The sequence below is a fragment of the Terrapene carolina genome, unplaced genomic scaffold, assembly GCF_002925995.2.
Source record: "Terrapene carolina triunguis isolate 2854851 unplaced genomic scaffold, T_m_triunguis-2.0 Scaffold85, whole genome shotgun sequence".
NCBI classification, from domain to species: domain Eukaryota; kingdom Metazoa; phylum Chordata; order Testudines; family Emydidae; genus Terrapene; species Terrapene triunguis.
This window is the reverse complement of record NW_020664436.1, coordinates 7,552,186-7,564,504: the sequence shown is the minus strand read 5'-3', so window position 1 is coordinate 7,564,504 and position 12,319 is coordinate 7,552,186. Positions and strand designations below refer to the sequence as shown.

Sequence of the window (12,319 nt, the reverse complement as noted above, 5' to 3'; positions counted from 1 at the left end):
CCAGAAAGAGTCCTGAGGATTTCCCTAATGCCTCACTGTGTGTATTCTTAAACCTAGGCCCCCATCTGTGTGCTCAGGCATCGTGTTCCAGATCTTATTCCTAGGCAGCGTGAGTGAAGGTTGATAGAAAATAAGGCTTCTGCTTAATATCAGAAGGAAAAGCTGCTGCATTCTAGGTCTTGCCTACACTCAGGGCTCCACACTCCACCTTGTGCTCGGTGTGGGTGGTGGGGAGAGAACGGGGTCTGTTTTGCCAAAAGCAGAGGTCCCGCCTGCTCACTGCTGGCAGAAGTGAAAGACCCAACTCTACAAGAGTCAGTCTGCTGTGCTGGAAAATACTGTGCTCTCAGGTTCGAACATTCAGGGTGCCACATGGCGTACCACTGCTCTTGTCTCACCCAGTCACTGTTCTCTCACCATTACATTGATAGCTGATTTGGGTTACCTGCCATAGAAAAGATGCCATGGAAGTGTGTTTGTTCTAGACGCAATGTGAGTAGTGATCGTTCAAAGAGAGTGGAAAGGGACAGAATAGGCCGATAGAGCTCCTGGCTTCCTAAGGATTCAACACACTTCGAGTCAACATTTACATTTTCCCTAAAGTCAAGGATCCAGGCATCTTGCACTCCGCCTTGCCTGAATCTAGAGCTTCCTTTTTACAGACTCAAGGCCAAAAGGATCATTATGGTTATCTAGTCTGACCTGCTACACAACACAGGCCATCGAATCTCCCCCGCTTCTCTTGGCCATGCTGGTAGATGGGAACAGACGGTCCTGCCTAAGCTAACACAGGACTCACCAGCACAACAGAAGATAATAAAAAAGGGCTACACAGCCTGTGGCCTCAGAGGTATAGCAGCAATGAACACCAGTAAATTTAATCTCTTTTTTGCATCAGGCCCATACCTAGCATTTTGGAAGTATGACTGCTCACTAAGGTGAAAACCAGCTGTGTTGTATGAACTGTACAGGAACAGAGCTACAGGACAGACAATGATGTACAAGCCCCAACCACATACAGTTCTATGCAGCAGCTGCAACCTTGACAAGTTTGACAACTCTCAGCAAGTTTACATGGAAGGAGAAGAAAACAGACCAAGTCATTAAGGGTGTCAATGTATTTTGTATTTGTCAGACACAGGGGTTACAGGGACCCAGTAAGTAATCCTAACAGGCACATAGTGAGACACAATCATCATGCCAAATGCCTGCCTGCCACTGTCATGTGTTTTCTGCCTCAAACTAAGGTCATTACAGACTACAAAAATATTCCACTTCAGCACTGATTAACACAATTTCCATCACTCCTGATGAGGTAGTAGGGAGCAGAGAACTTTTCTTCAGAGTCAAAGGTTCTAGGGCTTGGGCCACTGACAGATCAGATCTGAGAGGTATTCTCCTTCTAAAGCTTCCTGCTGCAAAAACCCTCTTGGGTCGTCATGAAGCAATGATCCGATCCTTTCCTGCTTTTAAATGATAGTCAAATGTCAGCCCTTGTTCTACCTGCACAGGAAGGCAATGATGACGAATCCTGCATGTCCCCAGAGGAGCAGATGGTTGCTTGCTCACTGGAGACAATGCAGAATGCTAAAAGGAGAGATGCTTGGAATCAGAGTGTTGCTGGGGTGGAGAAACTCAGAACAAGGGTAGAGTAGCCTGAAGAGCTGTGATCCACTGGCTATGCAAGTTCCTCTGTGCCTCAGTGATTTAAATAAACAGGCCTCTGCCTATAGTTGATGTTATTCATCAGCAAGGGGTGTCCAACACGAAAGGGGACTCTGCACCACTTAGGGCCTCTCTTCCAGATGGGCTTAGCAGATCTGACTGACCAGCGGGTAAGATACCTGTAAAAACAGAAGCAGAAAAGCACCTCAAATTTGAGACTGATAACTGAGAAAAGGCTTTGGCTAAAGCAGGGGTGGCCACTGCCTTCTTTTTAATACAGAGGCAAGGACTATGAACACCAGAGAGCCCAGTAAGCAAAGCTCCCCATTGGATCAAGAAGGATCACTGAAAGGGAGCACTGCATCCTGGGACTTGTAGGCTGTACCTCTGTATGGAAGACAATGGCAACTGCTATGAGCTCCACTCTGTGTAAATTAGGTGCAGGCTCCTGGCAAGTTGTCCATCTGATCCTGTTTGGCTAAGTTTGAGCATCCAGTTCCTTTACTGTATCAAAAACCAACTCTAAATTCATCCCCCCTGTTCCATCTTGTTGGGAAGACACAAACTCCACAGCCAGCCTGAATAAGGTAGGCCCAACTCAGTTGAAAGTCTCCAAAGGTGTCAGTCTATTTTCACTAGGTAGGCAGCTATTTCTCCTGGGATTCTGGCCAATTAATTTATACACATTTAGACACACACACACACGTTTGTTGTGATGTGCTTGTATAACTGTGTTCCAACTTGCTGGTGCAGGAAACCAGAACTTGCAATGCAAAAAGTGCTGGGAGTGGAATTACAACTGCAAATATATCACAAGAGCAACTCCTAGCAATTTAATGGATTAAACTGGATTTTTACAATTTGAACTTTACATCTTATACGCAAGATGGAATTTCATGCCCAGTGTCAGCTAGCAGGGATCTAATTCCATGTCTGGTAGGCCTGGAGTTTTGTTGCCTTTCAAATCTTTCGCTACTGGTAGGGAGGGAATAAAAGTCCTTGAAGAAATAAGTTTTTTGTCAGGCAAGATTTGAAGCAAAACTCTGATGTAAACCATTCTTGGACAAATTAAAATTTGGAACAGACTGGTAAGCTTTTTGCCCTACAATGTTGTTTGCCCCTCTCTGCTGAGTAATCATGTGATCTTAGTGTGACCCCAATCTGTTTCTCTTCCGCCCCCCAAAAAGGTTTTGTTGCCTCTTATTTGCATCATGTGTGGATTTATATGTTAAGTGCTTTGGGCAGAGGCCATGTGCAATTTATATGTATAGCAAGGCATTTACTACATGCTTGGGAACTGTAAAATAAATCTCACAGTGCTGGGTGGTCATGGACTATACGAAAACAGCACACATTTTGCCAGCACTTTTCTTCCTCAAGGATCCCAAAGAACTTTACAAACAAATTGTGTCTAAAGATCTCTGCTACTGAAACAAAGTTGCCTCTCAGCTGCTTTACAGGCAAATAAAGAGATTTAGGCTTTCCGTCGAGGAGCTTACAACTAGAGCAGACATGAGCATGTACAGAGGAGACAACAAGAAGGGGGTGAGAATGGAAGGGAGAGTTGCACATCATAGTATCAACTCACTTGTTCTCATTTGCATATACTGGATTAGTCCCTTTCTATGGTTAATCTTATACTGGTGCATTAGTGGAGCCTTTAGGACAGGAAGTGAAGGAGACTCCCATATTCAATTGAAAATGCAGGCAGGATTTAGAGCAACCAAAAGCAATTACCAATTTGGAATTTGGCCAGAAACTGGGGTTAATGCTATTTCTTTTGGGAGAAGTTCTACAGGATCTTTAATGAGCACAAAGGGACAGGTCCTTATTTTTACATTTCATCTGAACTGCAGCCATCCACCTACAGTGAGCTCTGATGGAGTGGAACTTAAGTTACAGGGAAAGAGGAGGAAAATCCAAAATTGTTTCAATGCATCACAATGTGCCAAGTGCAGTTTTGATCACGTGACCATCCACTTACGGGAAAGAGCTCCCGTGATAACAAATGATCTCACTAGAAGAGGGAAGCATAGTTAATGTTGGAGATATACATCAATGCTGTGCACGTTTAGACAGCCGGTGGCTTTAAGAAATCCCTCTGTTTCCATGTGGGCGCTGGAAGCGCACATCCCAAATCGGCATAGGAAAAAGGATTTAGTAATGGCCTGATTTTAGAGCTTTTGTTATTTCTCCTTTGAGCAGGTCTAATCCAGCCCTCTGCTCCAGCCCTTTGGCTTCCTTTGGGGACAGCAGGCTGGGGCTTTTCATTGTTAGCTGAAACAGACATTTGGACGCTCTCCCTTCCTGGAGCATAGTTTGCTTTTACTGTTTCTAATGCTTGCTTTGTCCAAAACTCAATTTTGACCTATTTTGCTTGCTGCCTTTTACTTTCATGATCCCACAATGGCAAAAAGCAAGCATCACCCTGAGGCCCGTGAGCAGCCACTTCGCCGCAAAGCACCTTTCCTACTCTCTGCCTAACCCCTTGTTCCCACTCTTTGATGCTATAATGCACTCATTTTCTATCAGGAAGGAACACAGAAGGGAAAGGCCATGGAACCTGTCCAGCACCTGGAGTTTTCAGGCTAATTCTGAGCAGAGTGCTTGGTTTGATAATTTGTGCATCCCATTCCACTCAAGTTTCCTTATTTCCCATTACCATTGTATCCAAGCACTAGGGTCCATTGTAGAGGGGTCTTTGCTTTCTCCTACACTTCACACAGTCACATTTTCTTAACCACGTCAGTGCTGCCAGGGCAGAGCTTAGAGCCTGACGTGACTTGGAGCGTGGATGGATAAAGCATTCTGCATTCTCAGAGTAGTCACAAACTTTTAGCCACACGGGTGCCAAAGGGGGCCACAGCTACCAGTCCTGGGGAAAGAGGTTTGGGAGAGGTGTGTGCGGGTAGCCCCACGTCACAATCACCACTATGTGACACGGTGTGGTGGGAGCGGGCAGCATGCAAAGCTACTTTCAACCCTGCTGGGTGTCTGTCTGGCAAGAATGAGAAGTACGAAAACAGCTGCAGTTGGTAACCTGTGGTCTTTGGAGCACCTTGGGCCATCCTAAATTGCGATGGCGCATGGAAGTCGGGTTCCAGGGTTCGCGCTGTGAGAGGGACGAGCCTGCAAGTTCTGTTATCCAGACATTGCTGCTTAACACTAAGGAGTGGGCTAGGGTGAGGGAAATGACTTGCATATGGGGCAGCTGTGGCCCTGCGTGCAGCTCAAGCAGGAGCCATCCCGGTGCAGCTCAAGGCTGAACTTCTGAACCCTGACTGAACTTTTTCAATCTGGCTCTTGTTTGGATTAAGAGCAGAGGGCTTGAGCCTGTGCAGGAAACACTCTATCAAAGTGCTGGCAGGGCTGCCTCCTCCTTGCCTCGTCCCCTTCCCAGGATGCCTCTTAGCTTCCACTCACCTGAGGCTGCTCTGGTTCTTTGTTGTTGAACTCATAGTCTACACAGAACATAGGGAACAAGGCTACAGGCTTTCAATGCAGGTGAGAAGCCACATGCCACATAAGTTAAGTGCTGATAACAATAAGAAGCTGGAGTCAGCTCCCAGAGAGTGGAAAGGGGTGTCTGCAAGAGAGACACTAATCCCAGCGAACACTTCCTTCTAGGAGCTTAGCAGCCAGTTGCTACTAAGTAATCTCCTTCTTACCGAACACAGGGCAACTTCTCCTTTCTCCAAGAGACAAAGAAGGACTAAGACCAGGGAAGAATAAGATGGGAGCTATCTGCACCCAATACTCTGACTCCAAGCCTTATAATGCCGCCTCCTGGCAGGAAGGTGGAAATGGAGTAGTTGTGAGCTCTCCAAATCCAGCGCTTCTACCCCATAATCCACAGCACCTCCCACTGGCAGAGAGCAGGCCCTGAGAAGCTACGACCTACAGTCACAACTGTAACCCCCATACTAGTTTATGGAAGGGATGATTTCATGGAGTTTTGCTTTAACCAATATTTAGGTCCCCGACCAAATGAGCAGCCAGTGCAGCTTCGACATAAAAGTGACTCCAGACTCTGCCTGTGGGATGGCCATTGAGCTCAGAACAGCGATCTCCCACACTTGGCCTCTAACAACTTATATACTGGAAAGGAAGCTGCCAAATTAGTGAGATTTCTAATCTTGAAAGCAAGGAGGGAGGTTTGATCTGCAGCTGCTCATGACAGCTTCCCAGACTGTTCTGGTGTGTGTGGCCTGCACACATATGGCTCTGGAATTTCTGAATGCAGACTGCAGTTGCACATGGTACTGGAAAAGCCTTACAAAATCCCACTCTCTCGAGCTGACCTTTGATAAATGTTGTTGCTGCGGCATGTAACTGCTCAGCACATGCCAGGTGAAAGCATAACAGAGGGTATAACAGAGGCATAACTAGGTATAATGTGATGAAATTAAGAAAAGAAAAATGCAGGCTGAAGATCAGGGAACAATCCCTGACAGTGAGGGATCATCTCCTTAGCCTGTGGAATCATCTCAAGGCGGCGGCAGAAGCCCTAAACTGGGCAAAGCACTAGAAAGTGCCCTGTAGGGAACAATTCTGCATTGCCAGGAGATGGAATCGAAGGCTTTTCTACCTCCAGTTTCTACAAACATGATACTATGGGCAGAGGCATCACTCCAACGTGTGATGAGGCGGGGCAAAGGGCACAACAGCTAACACACCCTGTTACACTCTGGCCACCAAAACGTGGATACCTGACAACAGTATTGCTACAATGGGCCCTCAGCTGGTAAAGCAGCTAACGGCTGGCATTAACAAGCTACGACTGTCAAGAAGCTACCAAACAGGAAGCAAAGAGGATATGAGAAATACAGCGAGAGGTCTCTCACCTGGGCAGTATCCTGACAACAGGGAGGAGATCACGGCCACAGAGTGCTGCTTAGACCCGGATCTCCTCTCTCCGGCTCAGTTGCTAACCACAAGCTATCACAGCCTCAGTAGGTATCTCACACTCTTGCACTAGACCTGCTTCTACTACTGTCACTTCTCAAATGCCTCCTTAGTGTTAAAGCACAGAGGGCTCTCCCAATCCTGAATGCAGACTCCTTCTTATGCAGGGTAGCGTGTGTAACTGAAAACAAACTAGGGTGTGCGGGTCACCATTTCCCAATGATCCAATCCTCAGTGCTTGCCCTGCCACACACAAAATGTGGGCAGCAAGAATGGGAACAGTTAGTGCCATCACCACCACATTACTGGGAGCACCTTGAGTGGGCAAAGGGGATGCTGCAAGTGACCTGATGGAAAGAAGAGCTCAGATCAGGGAGGGACTCTTATCACACTTCAGGGAAGGGACCGGTGAGGAGAGGTTCACACATCAGGTAACATAATGGGACCACTTCACAGTCAAGAGGAAACAGGGTTTTTGTTTCTCTGAAGAACAACAGATATGGGAGACATGGCACCATGTACGTGCAGGGAGCATACTTGTGAAACATTTTATGGAGGGACAAAGGGGACAGGGCAGGCTGGGGTGGCTGGGTGCTAAACACACAAGTTATACTCACTGGGCCAAGAGGCCAGCGGCTGGGCAGCAACTCCCGTTACCCTACAACAGAGGTCATCTTGCTTGACTGAATTCCTTACAGTGGCACTCGGCAAGCACCATCAGAGCAATCACCCAGATGAGATCAGAAGGCGGACCCTGTGCTATGAAACAGGGTCACTTCAATTGACAGGGCAAGTGGAATTTGGGCACAGCATGTTGGGAGACATAACATCCTTTCTGAGATGACCTTAAGTGTAGCAGAGGAAAAGTTCAGGGGCTGCTGCTGTGCAGTCCCCAAAGTTAGTCTGTGAGAAGCCAGAGTCTGACAACTGCCCAATAAGCTGTCCTTTGCTCGTTGCCTCAGGACCCCTTCAGCCCGTCCCAAGAGCTGGTCTTCCACTCCATCTCAGCAGGTAAGGAAGGAAGGAGCTGCAGATGCCTTGAGAACAAAGACTATCTGTTGGGACCATTTGTGCAGCTGGCTTTTCATGGGAAAGTCCTTTGATGAACAGCCCTTTGAGAGGCTCTATGGAGCCACTTGGCCAGGGCCTCAATGCAGTAGCTCACTTCAGGAGAGGGAGGGAGAAACAAGGGGGTCTTGCATTGGTCTGGTCTGCAGAGACTCCCTCCAGCTGATGCTGCTCTGAGCAGCACTGATGGAACTCTGGAAGGAGCCATGCGTTAAACCTCCTCTGCTTCCCTCGAATGAAGCCATTTGCCTGATTCCTGCCAGTCGCACACTGAAGCTCAAGTTCAACTCTTGGAAATAGGATTTAGAGCCTCAGTCCAACCTTTAGCAAAGATGCTGGGCTGTGACTCCTACTTAGGGAGCAGAAAGGTCCATGGGGATGGAATGAAACCACTGTTAAGCTGATCAGCAAGGTTGCCTGGTTTTTGACTTAATGACCTGCCAGGGGTAGGTCTACTACGAATAGCGAATCTCTTCTGACCCTAGGGAGGGTGGATGGGAATCTAACACCAACCTTCTCATCTCAGGCAGCAGTCCTAAGCCTGTCACTCCAGTAGCCAATGAGAGCACTTATTCAGTCTAAGCCTCCAGATGACCCACACTGGCTGTTAAAGCGGTTCAAAGCACCAACCACCTTCACATCCAGCTCAAGGTAACATTTCCCCTCCTCACACATGAGCCCAGGTCATCCTCCCTGACACCCTCTTACGGAGCTCTCTGGTGGCCATGTCCAGAGCTAGACAGTCTCTTCCCAGCTCTCTCAAAAAGAGACAGTGGGACGGGGTGGCCAACCTGAGCCTGAGAAGGAGGCAGAATTGACCAATGTACATTGCCAAAGAGCCACAGTAATACGTCATCAGCTCCCCACTCCCTCCCGATCAGCTGTTTTGTGGCGTGCAGGAGGCTCTGGGGGGGAGAGGGGAGGAGTGAGGGCACAGCAGGCTTAGGGGAGGGGGTGGGAAGGGTTGGAGTGGGAGCAGGGCCAGTGGCAGAGCCAGGGGTTGAGCACTAAGAACCCCCCAGCACATTGGAAAGTTGGTGCCCGTAGCTCCAGCCCCGGAGTCAGTGCCTATACAAGGAGCCGCATATTAACTTCCAGAGCCACAGGTTGGCCACCCCTGCAGTGGGACATTTCTACAGCTAGGGCAAAGAGCCAGACAGGACAAGAGGTGACTGAATGGGCTGCTTATCTTTCCGCACTGGGGAGCGAGGAAAGGAATTTCAGGAGCATAGGGGGGTGAGCACATATAACTGCAGATAAGATACTAACAGAGACACACTGTCCCTCAGCTTGGGGCAAACCTCTAACCCAGGGATTGGCAACCTTTGGCACGTGGCCCATCAGGGAAATCCGCTGGTGGGCCGGGACAGTTTGTTTACCTGCAGCATCCGCAGGTTCGGCCGATCGCAGCTACCACTGGCTGCGGTTCACCGTTCCAGGCCAATGGGGGCTGTGGGAAGCAGCAGCTAGCACATCCCTCGGCCTGCGCCGTTTCCCGCAGCCCCCATTGGCCTGGAACGGAGAACTGCGGCCAGTGGGAGCTGCGATCGGCCGAACCTGCGGACGCTACAGGTAAATAAACCGTCCCAGCACGCCAGCGGATTTCCCTGACGGGCCATGTGCCAAAGGTTGCCGATCCCTGCTCTAACCACCACATGGAGAGGAGACTTTACTCCTCACAGAACCACAAAGCTCTGCATCCCTATCGTCCTGCCTCCTGTTCAGGAGATCCAGAGAAGGAACTACCATGTGAAAAGAAGAGGCCAATGCAAGTTCCTGAGACAGAGATGTGTGGTTCAGGGGCAGGGGGATGAGGGGAAACGACCTGCAACAGGGCAACCGTTTGGTGGGAAGGGGATGAGAATCAGGGAGAGCTTGACATTGCTAGGCATGTGAGCAAGCTGCTCTTCTCCCACAGTCTGCAGCCCTGGTACCCCCCAGAAGTTAGGCACCGCATCACTCCTCACCTCCCTTCCTCTTGGCTTTACTTCCTCATGTCTTCCAGGTCCCACCCACCTGTCATCTTCCTTCAGCTAAAGACCAGAAAGACACTTTACAGAGCCCATCAAGTGATGCCCCTTTAGCCAGAGACAGGTCACTGCAGAATAATGCAAGGCGCTCTGCCTTTCTGGCTGTCCCATGTAGTGCTAAGAGGCCAGCCAGGCCCAGCTGATAGCATTTCAATAACAGAGTCAATATGCTGCAGCAGCGACAGGCAGGGAGAATGTTGTTTTTAACACCGTTCACACAGTAGTGGGGGGGTGAGAGGGGAGGGAGAGAGGCACAGCCAGCACTACAGGAAGAGCTGGTTGAGTTTAGTGGCTACCTAGGCTGGTTTTAAGATCCCTGGAACTCATTCACTTGTCTCCCTCGCCTTAGAAGAAGAACTGCAGGGCTTTAATAAATGGACAGAAAAGTTGTTTGCTGTCACTGCAGCCCCTGTCGGGGTCTCTGTAGAAACTTTTTGCAAGGACACCCCTCAGCGAATCCCCACGGATGTCTCCAAGGCTATAGCAGCAATGCCAAAGGGAACTACAGGATCTCATTCAAGTAGGGAGGCACCTGGAGAGGCCAGGAGGCTGTGCTAGCAAGGACCAGAGCACTCAACACAGCAGTCCCCTCAGGGGAAGATGGGAGTGGGGGCTACTGCTCTTGGGGAACTGGTAAATACACCATTGAGCTGTGTGAGACAGTGTCTGCTGGGAGAGGCCAGACCCTTCTGCTCTGCCTCTCACTGCAGAGACCCCCTCCACCCAGTCTCAGGCCCCTCTCAAAGCACAACTGACCCCTCCCCAGCTGGCACTTTGAAATCCAATAGGCTCAAAGGCAGCAAAGTGACAAGTCAGATGACCTGAGGGGTCCTAATGTTACACCTCAAAGGCTTTGTGGGGAAACTGGTAAAGGCTCCTCAACTCTCACTGCACTGAATGGAGGTGGCTGAGTTTTCTCAAAGGTCCCAGCCACCTAACTCTCTATGGACAGGATCTTAGGTCCCCCATCGCCACAGGATCTGAGCACCACCCACATACTTGTGGATATTTGAGGAACTTCACAGACGGGGGGAAATCAAGGCAGAGAAATTAAATGAGTTGTCCAAAGTCAGGCAGGAAGCCCATGGTTGAGCCTGGAACTGAACCCAGGTCTCCCACGTTCCAAGCCAGTGTCTTAACCACAAGCCCATCTTTTGACACTGCTGTGCGCCATGAAGGGAAGGGAAAGGAAGGTGGCCATTTGGGCAGGAGGAAGGAAGCGGTTAAAGTCTTTTGCCCTGTGCAGCGCTGGCTGCTGTTCCAGAGAGTGATGTGGGAGGCACAGGTGGGGGTAGGCATGTGGCCAAAGCTCTCACAGTGCTGCAGCAGCCGAGACATGGCAAGGCTCCAAAAATGCAGAGCTTTTTACCTCCAGCAGTTAGAGGAGACAATATCTAAGCAGCATTCCTGAAATGCCCTCATTGAAGTCCCCCAGCTCCTAGCCTGCCTCCCTCAGCTTCATCCTCATCTTCCCCAATCCCCAGCCTGATCTCTCAACCCCAATCCTGCCTCCTTCACAAACTGCCAGCTCCCTCTCAACTCCCAGCCTGCTGTGACCCAGCTCTCCCTGCCTTCCCTTCCCTAACTCAATCCCAGCCCCAGCTCTGATACCTTTCTCCTCCCACTGCAAAGCGAGGCGACAGTGATCCAGTAGGGAGCACTCAGATACCAAGTCCCAAGCTTGGTTCTCAGGGGTGCTGTGCTGCCAGATGTATATGGAGGGACCCATCTGAAGAGCCCACAGCATAATTAGTAGAAGTCAGGGTGCTAGCCCTGGAGCCTTGGTCCCTGCAGTGGGATCTGGGATTCTCCATTTCCTGTCCTAACCAGCTGGGCAGAGTTGCTGTGTGTGATAAACAATCGCTGCACTTCACCCCAGATGTGCTGGATATGCACAATTAATAAATAATCCCAAAGGGGTTTAAGATATGGAAATGTGAGGTATTTCAGAGCCCAATATCTGAGGAGCCTGGGGCCATATCCTATACAGTCTACCACTGTGGAGACCCTGACTGTCTGCACACAATCTGATCCCTGCTGACAGCACAACGTGGGTATGTCTACACTGCAATTAGACACCCGCAGCTGGACCGTGCCAGTTGACTCAGGCTCGTGGGGCTTGGGCTGCGAGGCTGTTTAATTGCGGTGTAGACATATGGGCTTGGGCTGCAGCCTGAGCTCTGGGACCCTCCCACCTTGCAGGGTCTTAGCGCCCGGGCTCCAGCCCAAGCCTGAATGTCTACACCGCAATGAAACAGCCCCTTAGCCCAAGTCAGCTGTCATGAGCCAGCTGGGGTTTTTTAACTGCAGTATAGACACACCCCTAGTGGCCTGGCAAACCCCAAAGAGCTGCCCACCAAGTCTCAGCTAGAAAGCCAGGTCCAAATCCCAGGAGTCTCAAGCCACTCTGAGATTTGGAGTCTAAACTCTCCCAACAACAGGCCCATGGCCTCTGGTAACCCCACAACTCTCTAATGAAAGTTCATAAACCGCTTTGACATCTCCATGGAAACAGAGTGTGAGGTCATAAACAGGGGATTAGCACCTCCCAACAGTTAGTGAGGCACAGTGGGTTTTCAGTTCTCTCATCAAAGGCCAGGGGGCTGGGCAGCGGGGGGGGGGGGGGGGGGGGGGGGGGGGGGGGGGGGGGG

The 12,319-nt window shown here is 49.9% G+C and overlaps 1 protein-coding gene across 2 annotated transcripts in view; it reads right to left on the bottom strand.

The window, feature by feature from the left end:
• Positions 1-1,103: 1,103 nt before the first annotated feature.
• Positions 1,104-12,319, bottom strand: part of MRPS18A (mitochondrial ribosomal protein S18A) — a 27,860-nt gene continuing 16,644 nt past the window's right edge. For both annotated transcript variants that reach the window (XM_024193752.1, XM_024193753.1), the window contains one exon: positions 1,104-1,844. In XM_024193752.1, coding sequence (XP_024049520.1) covers positions 1,700-1,844 — 145 coding nt within the window. In that variant the 3' untranslated portion in view covers positions 1,104-1,699. The remainder of the gene's footprint in view (positions 1,845-12,319) is intronic.